The sequence below is a fragment of the Sipha flava genome, unplaced genomic scaffold (genome assembly GCF_003268045.1).
Source record: "Sipha flava isolate LNK unplaced genomic scaffold, YSA_version1 224_pilon_pilon, whole genome shotgun sequence".
NCBI lineage: Eukaryota > Metazoa > Arthropoda > Insecta > Hemiptera > Aphididae > Sipha > Sipha flava.
The window spans coordinates 1,309,496-1,322,201 of NW_020272857.1; the positions used below are offsets into that span (position 1 = coordinate 1,309,496).

A 12,706-nucleotide genomic window follows, 5' to 3' on the forward strand; every position below is an offset into this window, starting at 1 on the left:
TGCGGACGATTGATTCGAATAAACACCACTCCAAATATTGTAATATAATGAGATCTGAACGATTGAGCAGTATGCGACAATTGTCTTGGCTTATATTTTCGACCACCAACACACTCTCGCCCTAATACACCATACTCGAGGTTCGGTAAGAATCCGTTTCCAGGAATGTGATCCACTTATATTTTACAGGTTTATCGAGAATAAATGACAGTATATTACCCATAAGTGAAAATATCCTCCGTAGAAACTTCATTGAAATAGATACATGGCGTGATAATATTATTATATGAATGACTGCGTTGAAATGATCTGTAGAGTCTAATCCAATGTTTATAAATTTGCATGCAGCGAAGTCGCGTGTATATGTACTGCAATCGATGAGGCTGCTCGGTGATGTAGGTGCGACATACTTATACTTGTTTATAGTATTGTTGATGATCGAACCGGCCATAATAAAATAATTTAGTGAAACACTTAGAAAACAATTTTAAGACACAAGTATAACTATGAAAACACTTAGAAAAAAAATAAAAACACAAGTATAGCTGTGAAAACAATTAGCGGGCAGACACTTGTGTGTGACCGGTAAGAGGCTATTATAGCCTAGTTAGGTTAGGTTAGGGTTAGTTAACCTAACCTAACCTAGCCTAACTTATAATAGATTATCTATTATAAATATTATCATATGTCTTGCAAAAGCATCACGTCGGCTTATGTCGTAGGACATATACTACAAGTAACACGTATACCGCTATGGATTTTAGCATGTCTTGTTAAACGATCTTTACTCGAAAAAGATTTTACGCACACTTCGCAGTTAAAGATTTTCGATATGCTTGAAATAATGCAACGGAAAAATAAAACATAGCGATGAGAGTTAAAACCGGAGTATGGCTGTGAAAATAAGAAGCAAGCAAAGACTTGTGTGCGATCGGTTAGGAGGTTAGAAGAAAAGACATGACAATTTTCCAATAGAAAAATATGAAGGGGGTATAATATACATAGGTTACATGAACGATCGGGTAGCGTGAAGAAAAATGAAAATGGAAAAAATATCGAGGGGGGTATATTATACACAGGTTACGTAAACGATCAGGCGGCGAAAAAAAAATAACGACGGCAGCGGGTGGCGGGTGCTGGTTCTCTGCAGGTGTGGGGTGTGGAGGTGTGGGTGGCCCAGAAGCCCCTATTTCTATCTACTTTTATAACCTATACTTAAACATATTATAATCATTATTTATTGTTTATAGATATATTTTTAAGATAGTAAATAAATTCGAATTCCAAAAAAATCGTTCAAATTCATTAAAATATAAACGTTCACGTTCTATTTGAAAAAAGCGAGTGTCGTTCGCAAAATATGAACGTGAACACGTAGACGTGTATTCACTAACAAAATTCTTTCCAAACACTTTAAAATCAATGGTACTACTGAACTACAATACATATTTATCCATGATAATGCGCTGAAGGTAAGGTACGGAACTACATCATAAATTTATTCTGTTTATAAATTACCAATAATATGTTAATATTAAATCTTAGATATACTGAATAGGACTAGAATAACTCAAATCCCGTTGCGTATTTATTTATTTATATGTTATTTAAAATATTAAAATAACGTTGAATTATTTCATTATTTTAATTAATAACTTACAATTTATCATAAAGATACAGTACCTTAGTACAGAAATTCCCAATCCATTTTTGACTCACGGCACCCTTTATTATTTTCTAAAAATTTGGAGGCACTCTATAGCCTATGCCCTATACTCTATAGCTTATACTGAATACTCAATACTAATATATCGTATATTTAAATTTTTATTTTGTAACTTCGGTTTTATTTAGCATTAATAAACAATAAAGATAAGATAAAGTCACTAGTATTTTACCATAAACTTTAAAACAGTTCACATCAAATCGATAGCAATCGAACGAGCATTAAAATTAAAATGGATTGAACATCTCAGTATTACTAAGTAAAAATTATATGTATTAATAATTTAATTATATTGTATATACCTAATTAATTATACACAATAGGTTTTATACTATAAACATAGAGTATAGTCTGTTTTATTACTCACAGTGCTACATTTTTCATGAAGGCGTTTAAAAATAAATATATATTTCAAATATTTTTGCGGCACCCTGGTTGGAAACCTCTGCCTTAGTAGAATCTATATTATTTCAGAACATATTTTGTGCTGTCTTTAGACAATATATATAAATAATGAATATTTTGAATTACTTTTTTATGAAAATTCACGGGTCAAAAACTTGTTATCAATTGACCAAATAATCAGAAGAAAAAAAAATTAATGACATAAATCACTTGGAAATTATCTGCAGATTAATCTGTACACTATCTATATTATAAGACAAGTGCAAATATATTATTGTTTAATTTATGATTTATTTTTGTTAGATAAAAATAACAATAGATAAAAGTAACTAGGTACAACGAAAACGGAACAACAAAATGTTTACGCCAGAAAGAATACTATCATAATAATTATATTAATTATTACCAAAACGGTCGAACATTTAAAAAAAAACTAAGTAAAAAATAAAAATAACTATGATGTAATGCTGTGTATCCTTACAACAAAAAATAATAATCATAATAATAATAAAACGCAAATAAGTTTGTAATTACAATGCATTAGAACGAGTTGAAAATTGGTTTTGAATAATAAAGTAATGACAGCGAAGAACGTACAGTTGCATTTTTCAATGCTATAAATTAGAACAGCTCAGCAGTAGAAGCCTCTGACAATTGAATTTTAAAACAGGCCTAACACGGAAAAAGTAAAGTGTCTATGTATCTCGATGGGAAAAGCAGTGCGAGCGCGTTTCAGAACTTTGTGTAACGACGGGAAACGTGAACCGACCGAAGAAAAACTATTCGATTCACACGACAACTATTAAAACATTTAATGAACAATAATAATAATAATAATAATCATTATTAAATCTCCGAAGGCTGGATTAATGCGTAAAAAACCGGTTGCTTAAATTCAAAATTATGCGATACATCAATGGCAGTGTTGTGTCGATTCATATACATTATAAAATAAAATACATAAGTACATATGAATACATAATACGAAATAGAGACGGACCGTGAAAAATTTATAACCCTTGACGTTAAATAAACGATATTTTAACACTTAAGTGTTCCACCGCGACTGATAAATTTACATTATAAGATCATATACATGCGGTAAGAGTTCCCTCGGAAGACCACGCTTACGTTGGGAAGACTGTGTAAAAAGAGACGCGAAAAGAATTGAACCAGAGATACCATGGAGAGTAGCGGCAGAAAATAGAGATAGATGGAGAGAAATTTGTTTGGTGGTATGGTCTCAATGACCGTAAACCAAAAAAAAAAAAATATACATGTGGTTTAAAATTGAAATTGTCAATCTCCGTAAGCGCGATTCGATTACAAAGTCCCTCTGTTTGATATTCGAATATACTTGTTGTATAACATCTTATTTTTTTCTCCCAATCTGTATTTTCTTAAACGTAAGAATCGAATAATATTTACACCCTGTATTACATCTTTTTGGCAAATTGATGTACACATATTATATCTTATAATCCGGACCTGATCCAAGTGTTTCACGTGATTAAGTAATTATTTATCCTTGTATTGAAACGATAATCCACAAAACTTAAATAAATTAGTTCATTGAATGGAAACAAGAGAAGTTAAGCACTAATAGATTATTTATTCAAATGTTTATGATGCACCAAAATATAGTTATAGCCAGTGTATTTGTTCGAAACATTTCTGCACTATTTAAAATTATTTTGTTTTCACTTTTTTTTCAGCTCTCAAAATCTACTAATAAAATAATTCACACGATATAATATTCAATTTAATGAAATGATACGGAAAAATGCAATGTAGTTTTCCACGCGTAATGAAATTATCCAGACATTTTAGACTGATTAGTTGCTCTATTTTAACTGTATAAAAATTATTAGTAAATGCTGGGTCCTATTAGTGGGTTTTCCCCAATTCACATTTATCACTGTATTAATCATTTATCATTGTATTAATTAACTATTTACCGTTTATCAAACCTACTTATTATATAAAAAACTATGTATAAATTGATGATTTTCTTTATTAATAAAACGTTATGTTTTTATGTAATTTACTATGCATAAAATCACATAACGAATATTTATAAATATGACATATTGGCAAGGGTGCCCATAGGAAAATTCTCAAGGGGGGGGACAACATTTTAATTTATCAATCTATTTATAAATAGGAATAACCCACGATATAAGAAGGGGCTTACAATTTTACAATATACTATTAAATTATATATATCAAACTGTAAGACTATAAAATGATAATTATTTAACTGATTTACCATAAAAGTAATTTATTGAAATTTTTAATTAATAATATAAATTGGACACTTAAAATAAATTTACAAATATTATATAAATATTATGGTGGTTTGTACACTCACATATACATCAGTGCCGCAAAAACCGGGTGTGCAGAGTGTGCCGCGCACACGGGCCCCAAGGCTTACATAAATTTAGGGGGCCCCCTAGTCCCAGCCTGAAATAAACTACACTTTACAAACACACAATTATTTAATAATTAAAAGAAAAATTTTTAAAATTCAGATAAGGTTGTTATAATACTTTAGAATAATATAATATTTATTTAACAATGAGTCCATTGAGTATTTGTGTAGGAATACAACATACCTACCTAAACTACTTAAATAAATTTACTACATAAATATAATGAAATATAATATACAACAGATATAGCCAGTGATGTATTGCTAAAATAAATCATGGGTATACGCTAGTGCATTTTTTAACTAGTTAACTAGGCGACACAAATGTCGCCCAGTGATTATACTCTGTCAACAGTATTTTAAAAGATTGGGCGAAATAATGTGAAACAAACGTGTAATACCTACTATTTTATTTTTATTTTTATTTTACAAAACAGGCCGTGGCCCAAAGTACAATTTTTAGAGACACATACATACAAATTTAATTATAATTTAATAAGTTATACAAAAGTGAAAGTGGGGACGTTCTCGTTTGCAATGTGCATAATTTTGAAAATAGGTCTGTTAAATGAATAGTTAGTGGTGCAGATGGGGATGAAGAAAGGATAATGTGATCGAGAATGGAAGTTAGGGACTTTGAAATTAATTTCACATAATAAATCAGGACAATTGATAGATCCATCCATAAGCTTTCTCGAAAAGTTTTGACTAGCAGAAATACGCCTATCAGCAAGTGTTGTTAACCCAAGTTTAGTTAATACTGGCTCATAGTCGTATGGTTGGTGAGTAATATGGAGTACCCTGACAGCAAAATATAAGAATTTTCGTTGGACTCCCTCTACTTGGTTTTTAGCAATTACGGTATTAGGGTCCCAAATAACCACCGCATATTCTAGAATAGGTCATACAAGAGCACAGTATAATGATTTTAACGGGGCTAACAAGTTGAATTAATTGGAGACCCTCTTAACGAAACCAAGTGTTTTAAGTGCCTTACAACAGAATTTTTCAATGTGATCATGGAAGTTAAGTTCCCGATCAAATGTGATACCGAGGTAATTTGCTGTACTAACAACATTAAGGGTACTTCTTTTAGTAAGTAATTATACATAATAGGATGATGAGTTCTGTGGAAGGACATAGAGTGACATTTGTGAATATTAAATTCTAAACCTAAATTATTAGCCCAATCACTTAATGCATACAAATCATTTTGAAGCAGTTGGCGGTCACTTTCACAGCAAATTTTTAAAAATAACTTCAGGTCGTCCGAAAATAATAAAAATTTACTATTTCGAATAACACTTTTGATACTATTTATGAATAGAGAGAAAATTAAGGGAGAAAGATGTCCTTCTTGAGGGACACCAGATGGTATGTTACAAATGGCGGATTTATAACCAAACACTTTTACGTATTGCTTACGATTTTTTAAATATGAGCCAAACCATGACAATAAAAGTTCTCCAAAACCACTATCCATTAAAATTTTCAATAGAGTCTTGTAATCTACCCTGTCGAAAGCTTTACGGAAGTCAATATAGATGACATCTACTTGATTACCACTTGTGAACGCTTCAAATACATAGTTAACAAATACTAGATTACAAGTTGTAGTAGAACGCTTGGGGCGAAATCCGTGTTGTTCCTCTATTAAAGTGGGATTAACTATTGGTTGAACGTATCGCAGAACTAGGGATTCGAAGAGCTTAGAGATGTGGCTAAGAATGGTTATCGGACAATGGTTACAGACATCAGAGATGACGCCTGATTTAAATACGGGAGTCACAGAGCTAAGTTTAAATGTCTCAGGAAATACACCTGTGTCAAGACTTTTACGGAATAAAAGCCATAACGGAAAGCAAAGAGTGTGTCGAATATTAAATAAGAATTCACCAGATAAACCATCAGGATCAGTAGATTTTTTGTTCTTCAGTGGGACAAGGCCATTCATGACATCAGATAAATCAAAGGTGCAATAATTGCAATAATCAAAGGTACTATAATTGTACTATGGTATTATACATTGACTATTTTAAGAAGAACATTTTTTGTCGCCCAGTGAAAATTCCTTATAAAATGCACTGGTATACATCTTATTTCATGTAGTAACTATCATATGGTAGGAACCAAAAAAATTTTTTCTCGCTTCGCTCAAACAATATTCACTATACTTGTATTCACTTATAACCTGATAGAATATTATACTTTCGTATTTATTCTATAATACTTCTACATGCTAAACAAATGGACTAATTATTTTATTAAGTGATTATTGATTTTTAATTTAACTAATCTTCATATCTCTATCTATTTTTAATGTTAGAAAGCACGTGTTTATAGTATAAAATTTTAACATGACATACAAAAAAATTTCAGGCTTCGCTTACATTTTATATCACGTTTATTACTGTCACATTGACAAAAAAATTTAATCAAAAAAAAAAAAAAAAGATCATGGTTACTTTTTTTTTACGTCAGTATTCTCCAAAGACTTATTTTGTTTTCACTATTCGGATCTACATCTGGGTGACATAATTTACTTATATTGTCTTCTGCTGATCTATGATTTATCATCCACGAATTCACATAGTCTTTGGGATCCCACTTTTCTAATGAAAACAAATTTGAATTTCTTATAAAAAAATATATATATATCCGATACCAAATCACGTCATAAATATAACCAAAAGTTTTACTATTTATATTTGTCAAATTACAAGCTATACGTTAGATACGGCTGTACATCCGCGTATCATCAATTTCTCATAAGCTATACGCCATGGATAAAAATAGCATATTGGGTATATGCCGTATACCCTCCAATTCACCACTGGTTATAGGTATTTAGTTTGATATATATACATATATCATACACTAACTCAGTGATCTTTAACCTTTTTCGACCTGCGCAGGTGCATATACAAAAGAATATTTTGGGAGGGGTTTTATGTTGTACATTTTTATAATAATATAATTTATATACCAAATTTACTATATAAAAACATATTTAATCATTTTCCTGAATTTCGGGAGGGGTTTGAACCCCTAACCCCCCCTTGTGTACGCACCTGGACCTACAACCCACTTTTCTTTTCAAACATTTTTCGGGACCCATATAAATTTCGTTAGCCATGAAAACCAAATAAAAAAATTACAATTGTTTAATGTATGCCATTTTAGAAGTTTTTTAATAACTAAATAAATCAAAATTTATATTTTTTAGGTATTAAGGAAATATTTAATTTTTAATATAAATAATAATACAAAAAAAAATGCATGTAATGATACCGAAAAATGTATATTTTGATACACAAAAGAAATGAGTGCGATATTTGTCCTGGACTGTTTTCATACGAAATACCTCCACCTCAGCTCAATTTAACACAATGCGTTTATAGATATATGAAATGTAAATAAGATTTATAAATTAAGTCGGACTAACTCTATATTTCTTTTATTTGAAAATTGAGGCTTCAACAGCAAATATTATTAGCTATTAAATGTTAAATATTTGATGTGTTAGGTGTTAGTGTTAGGTGTTAATGTAAAATTACAATATTACATATGAAATATTATAAAGGTAAAGTTAGATGAAAATTAATATTTACTAATATATTTGTGATACTTAATAATGTGACAAATTTCCGAGTTTGTTTTTCGCCAAGTACTTTTATTATGTTGGATAGCATGTTCAGGTCGGTGCGTATTGAGGTAAATTATGTACACTCCTCCACTATGTGTTCGACAGTTAATGATTAGTGGTATGTGTTGCGTATTGGTCTGAGGATTTTTTCTAATTAAGTATGAGTGTTTGAGAAAAAAGTGTTCATTTTAATCTCCTACAAATTTAAAATAGTATAAAATAGTACGGTTTCGGGTTTATTCGAAAACATTTTTATGCAATATCATATGACATACATTGTATAATATATATATAAATATGAATTTTTTAAATTTTAAACAGAAAACTTATCGCGGCCCAATCTTAAAGCTTACGCGACCCAAAAGTGTCATGCTAACCGCTTACGCGATCCACCAGTTGAAGACCACTGCACTAAGTGATGTAAAACGTGCTTCAAAACCTAAAAAAATTGGTACTTAAATTGAAAAAAAATAAATCCTAGGAAGGGGCCCAATATAATTACCGCACACGAGCCTCCTATTTTGTAGTTACGGCACTGATATATATACCGTATTTCTGGAAACAAACAATATTTTAAGAATTTATAATTATCCATAGAATAGAAACGAAAAAGCGTATTGTTATTTATAGCTGATAACCTGATTTTCCAAACTAAATAGATTTTTTATAAAAAAATTATAGATTTTCATATATTAAATTAAATTTTTAAATTCTATTTAAATATATTCTGATCATAGTAAACAATTTTCCAAGATTTTTGACATTTTCCAGGGGGAGACGTGACCCTCTCTTGCCCCCCCTCCATATAGGCGTCCATGCATATAGGTGGAAATGCTCAATTGGTATTTTTATTCAATTATGAAAATAAAAATCTTAATAAATTCAATTTTACTCAAAATCTTATCTTATTTACCCCATATATTAAATTATTAAAAATTATATTTGTTTTCGTGCGTATCCGTCTACTGAGTAAATTATTATTTTTATGATTATAAAAAGTAAAACTATTATTTCAGAACTTCCTATATTAGATAAAAATTCAAATTCAAATACAAAATCGTATTTATAGTAAACAGTTTATGAATTTTTACGAATATATAAGACCATATTAATCTTATATGATTCATGATTCATTGAGTGTGTTAAAAAACAAATCAATCTTCGACATAATTATCTTTATATTTATATATCATTAAAACGTGAGGCGATTTCTTATGATAATTATATCTGAAGTTCTACTTGATCGATTTTCATGATTTCTTTTTCTAATGCAAATACTCGATGTGCAGAAGAACCATCAAATGAGAAAAGTTCAAAAAATTAATTATTTAAATAGTTGTTAGAAATATTAAGTTTGCCGTATAGTTAAATGACAACTACGGCTGCAGCCGGCATAACCCCCACTACTCCTACGTCTGCTGCAGTCTTGCTGATTTGTTATCCTTGGCAGCGATGTACATTTATATTTTACATTGTGGCATTGTGCACCGTTGCGTTGTTTAAAAAAAATTACTAGCATATCTAACATTTTGTATGACCTTTTGACCATACTAATCGATAACCATAACATTAGGAAAAAATTTTAAGATACATAATTTGTATTCCACAGTAATCGTATGCGTCATTAATTTTATCAATAAAAACGAAAATATCGGTTTCCATTTCATAGAAGTATAATATAATAAAAGTCCAAAAAAGTAATGTAATTATCATTACAACAATATGATATATAATTGCTGCACTAACGGTAAATTTTATTATATTAATCTCCTTAAAAATAATTATTTTAACGATTTACTCAATATTATAATTATTACGCATTGGTTATTATACGAAATGTGTGTACAAATTAGATTTAGATTAGATCTGTACACACAAATCGCTCTGCAAATACGAGTTTATATTTCTACAAACTGTTGAAGCGAAATCGTCTTGAAATTCACAACATATCACTGTAGACCTCCGCACTGTGTGGTTTTATACGAACTCATTTTTACGACCAAACGTCAAACAATAACACACTACTGCAAAAAGTAAATAAATAAGTTTAATGCTCTTCACGGAACGATGTTCAAATGATCTACGAAATTCTCTGCGTTAAAATACTTTTTGGTTCAGCTCAGTTTTAAAAGAAGATATATTTATACTGTAAAGATACATAAAATGTCAGTCTCATGATAAATTACAATGTTAAACAATTTATTACGTGGCATTATCATACATTACACGGATTCGCCTTTAATTACTATACATTTTTATATAGATATTCGGGTGGCTAGTCCGAACACGATATATAAATAAATTAAATATTATTTAGGTATAATAAACAATAACCATGTATATGGGTAGTATTTGACGTACATATTTGGTGGATTGTGTGCGGTAGCTTGAAACGTGTCATACCTATGAATTATGAAATATCAAACCAACATTATAGTCGACAAATTTTTGTGCATTAGGTACCTACTGAAATTGGTTTCATTTAAATTTTATAATAAACTAAACACGGACGCAATTCAAACCGAAAAATAATGACGATCGTTATTCATCCCATTATATTATAAGTAGCTGAAATAAAATTTTGCAATTTTCTTTATCCATGCATACTTTAACGTATCTATTTTAAATCTACGGTACACAGGTATTTATAGTAGTAAATACGCTGATGTAATATAAGCAATACGAATGTACTACACAATTTGTGTAATAAATAATAAATAATAAATAAAAACAATAAGATGTTTAGTTTAATTTGCTTATCAGAGAATCTTGTAATAAAACAATTATGTTTAAACAATTTAACAATTTAAAAACAATTAGACTTTCGATCTTATTTACTTTGTATATACTTGATGATGAATATTTAATTCGAAACCGGTCGTGTTTTACAAATATAATAATACTCCAGATTAAACTTTTATTTATTTATTTTTTTGTATAAATTATTTCTTTATTAATTTATATATTAATTAGGTTTTGTTATACATTTTAGAACTCGCCAATTATTTCGTACGAAATGATAAGTAAAAATTAACATTTTAGTTTCATCAGTACCCGAATACTGTAGTATATAAACTTTGTACATACAGTATAAATAGATAATCACGTATTAACCTGAAGATATATGCGTATTTTTTACCTTTAAATTTCGCAAGAATGGCGGAAACTCGCCGATGATTTCTTTGATATTGCTTTTGGTTATCGTCAACTTCGTGAGTTTCGGATATGGTCGCAATGACACGTCTGGGTCGAAGTAGTCCAACGGCCAATGACAGAGCATGAGAGTTTGCAATAAAAAATAACTGACAACAATTATTTTCTGTATAGATACGGGCGTCAGTCATTTCCGCCAAGTATCGTTTCCGCCAAAACGGAAATTTTTGATTTTGTTTCCATTAAATCTATTTCTACACAACTGTCTAAATCAGTGGTTCTCAACCTTTTTTTATTCACGGAAAACTTTTATACATTACAAGTTTTCGCGGCACACTCATGCACTTGACATAAAAAAATTTGGCTACGCGCTAAGATATTCAGTTTTATCAATCGGTATTTTCATTTTATTTCCGAATAACTGTACAGTTCTAAAACTAAATAATTCTAATCTACATACGTATGATTTATCTGTACAGATAAACAAATGTAAAGAAACAAAATACATTCTGTTTTCAATATTTTTATATCAGACTTTTTTGCAGCACACCAGTTGAGAACCACTGGTCTAAATTATAATTTGAGGACCATTTAGAATTACCTAGATACCACCACGGAGAGGCGGTTTTTATTGACCCCCCCCCCAAAAAAATTTTCAACTTAATTTTCGGATTCATATTTTTGAACTTCAATTGAATTTTATAATTAAATTTGTATATATATTACCATAAATATAAAGTCAAATATTTCTTATAGTTCTATTATTTATTATTTATTATTTCAAATAATTGTTAAATTTTTTTTTAAAAACCTCATTCTTAAAATTTTTTTTTTATATTCTTCTATTGCGTTTGTTGTATTTATTAACTGTTTTTTTATATTACATCTTACAGAATAATTTATAAAATATATACGTATAAATTCTAATATATTCAATAAATACGCATATTATTCAGTGAATAATATTCACGATTCACATAGCTATGTTGACACAGTACTGAAATATTCAATCGCAGAACTCCAATCATCCCGATAACACCGTCACTAACTACGCATGATATATATTATAACTTATAATATTATATAGTTCGATTTATATTTATTTATAATGCGTGGAAATTATTGAACGTAAAATCAATTATCTCTTACATACCTTCAATATAAAATTATGGCTTATCCCAAATCTCGATGTATATATCGATAATCGATAGAACTGCAGATAAATAAGGGGTTCTCAAACGCCATCACAATAATATAAGTAGAAATAAATAGATTTGACGGAAACGATACTCGGTGGAAACGAAAATCAAGTTTTTTGGCGGAAACGATGACCACCCATAGA

At 29.6% G+C, this 12,706-nt stretch overlaps 1 protein-coding gene across 1 annotated transcript in view; it reads right to left on the bottom strand.

Moving 5' to 3' along the window:
* The window catches only part of LOC112683352 (protein singed wings 2), a 33,660-nt gene that overhangs the window by 18,973 nt on the left and 1,981 nt on the right, over positions 1 to 12,706 (bottom strand). Inside the window, exon 3 of the mRNA XM_025554355.1 lies at positions 11,351 to 11,513. Coding sequence (XP_025410140.1) covers positions 11,351 to 11,513 — 163 coding nt within the window. The remainder of the gene's footprint in view (positions 1 to 11,350; positions 11,514 to 12,706) is intronic.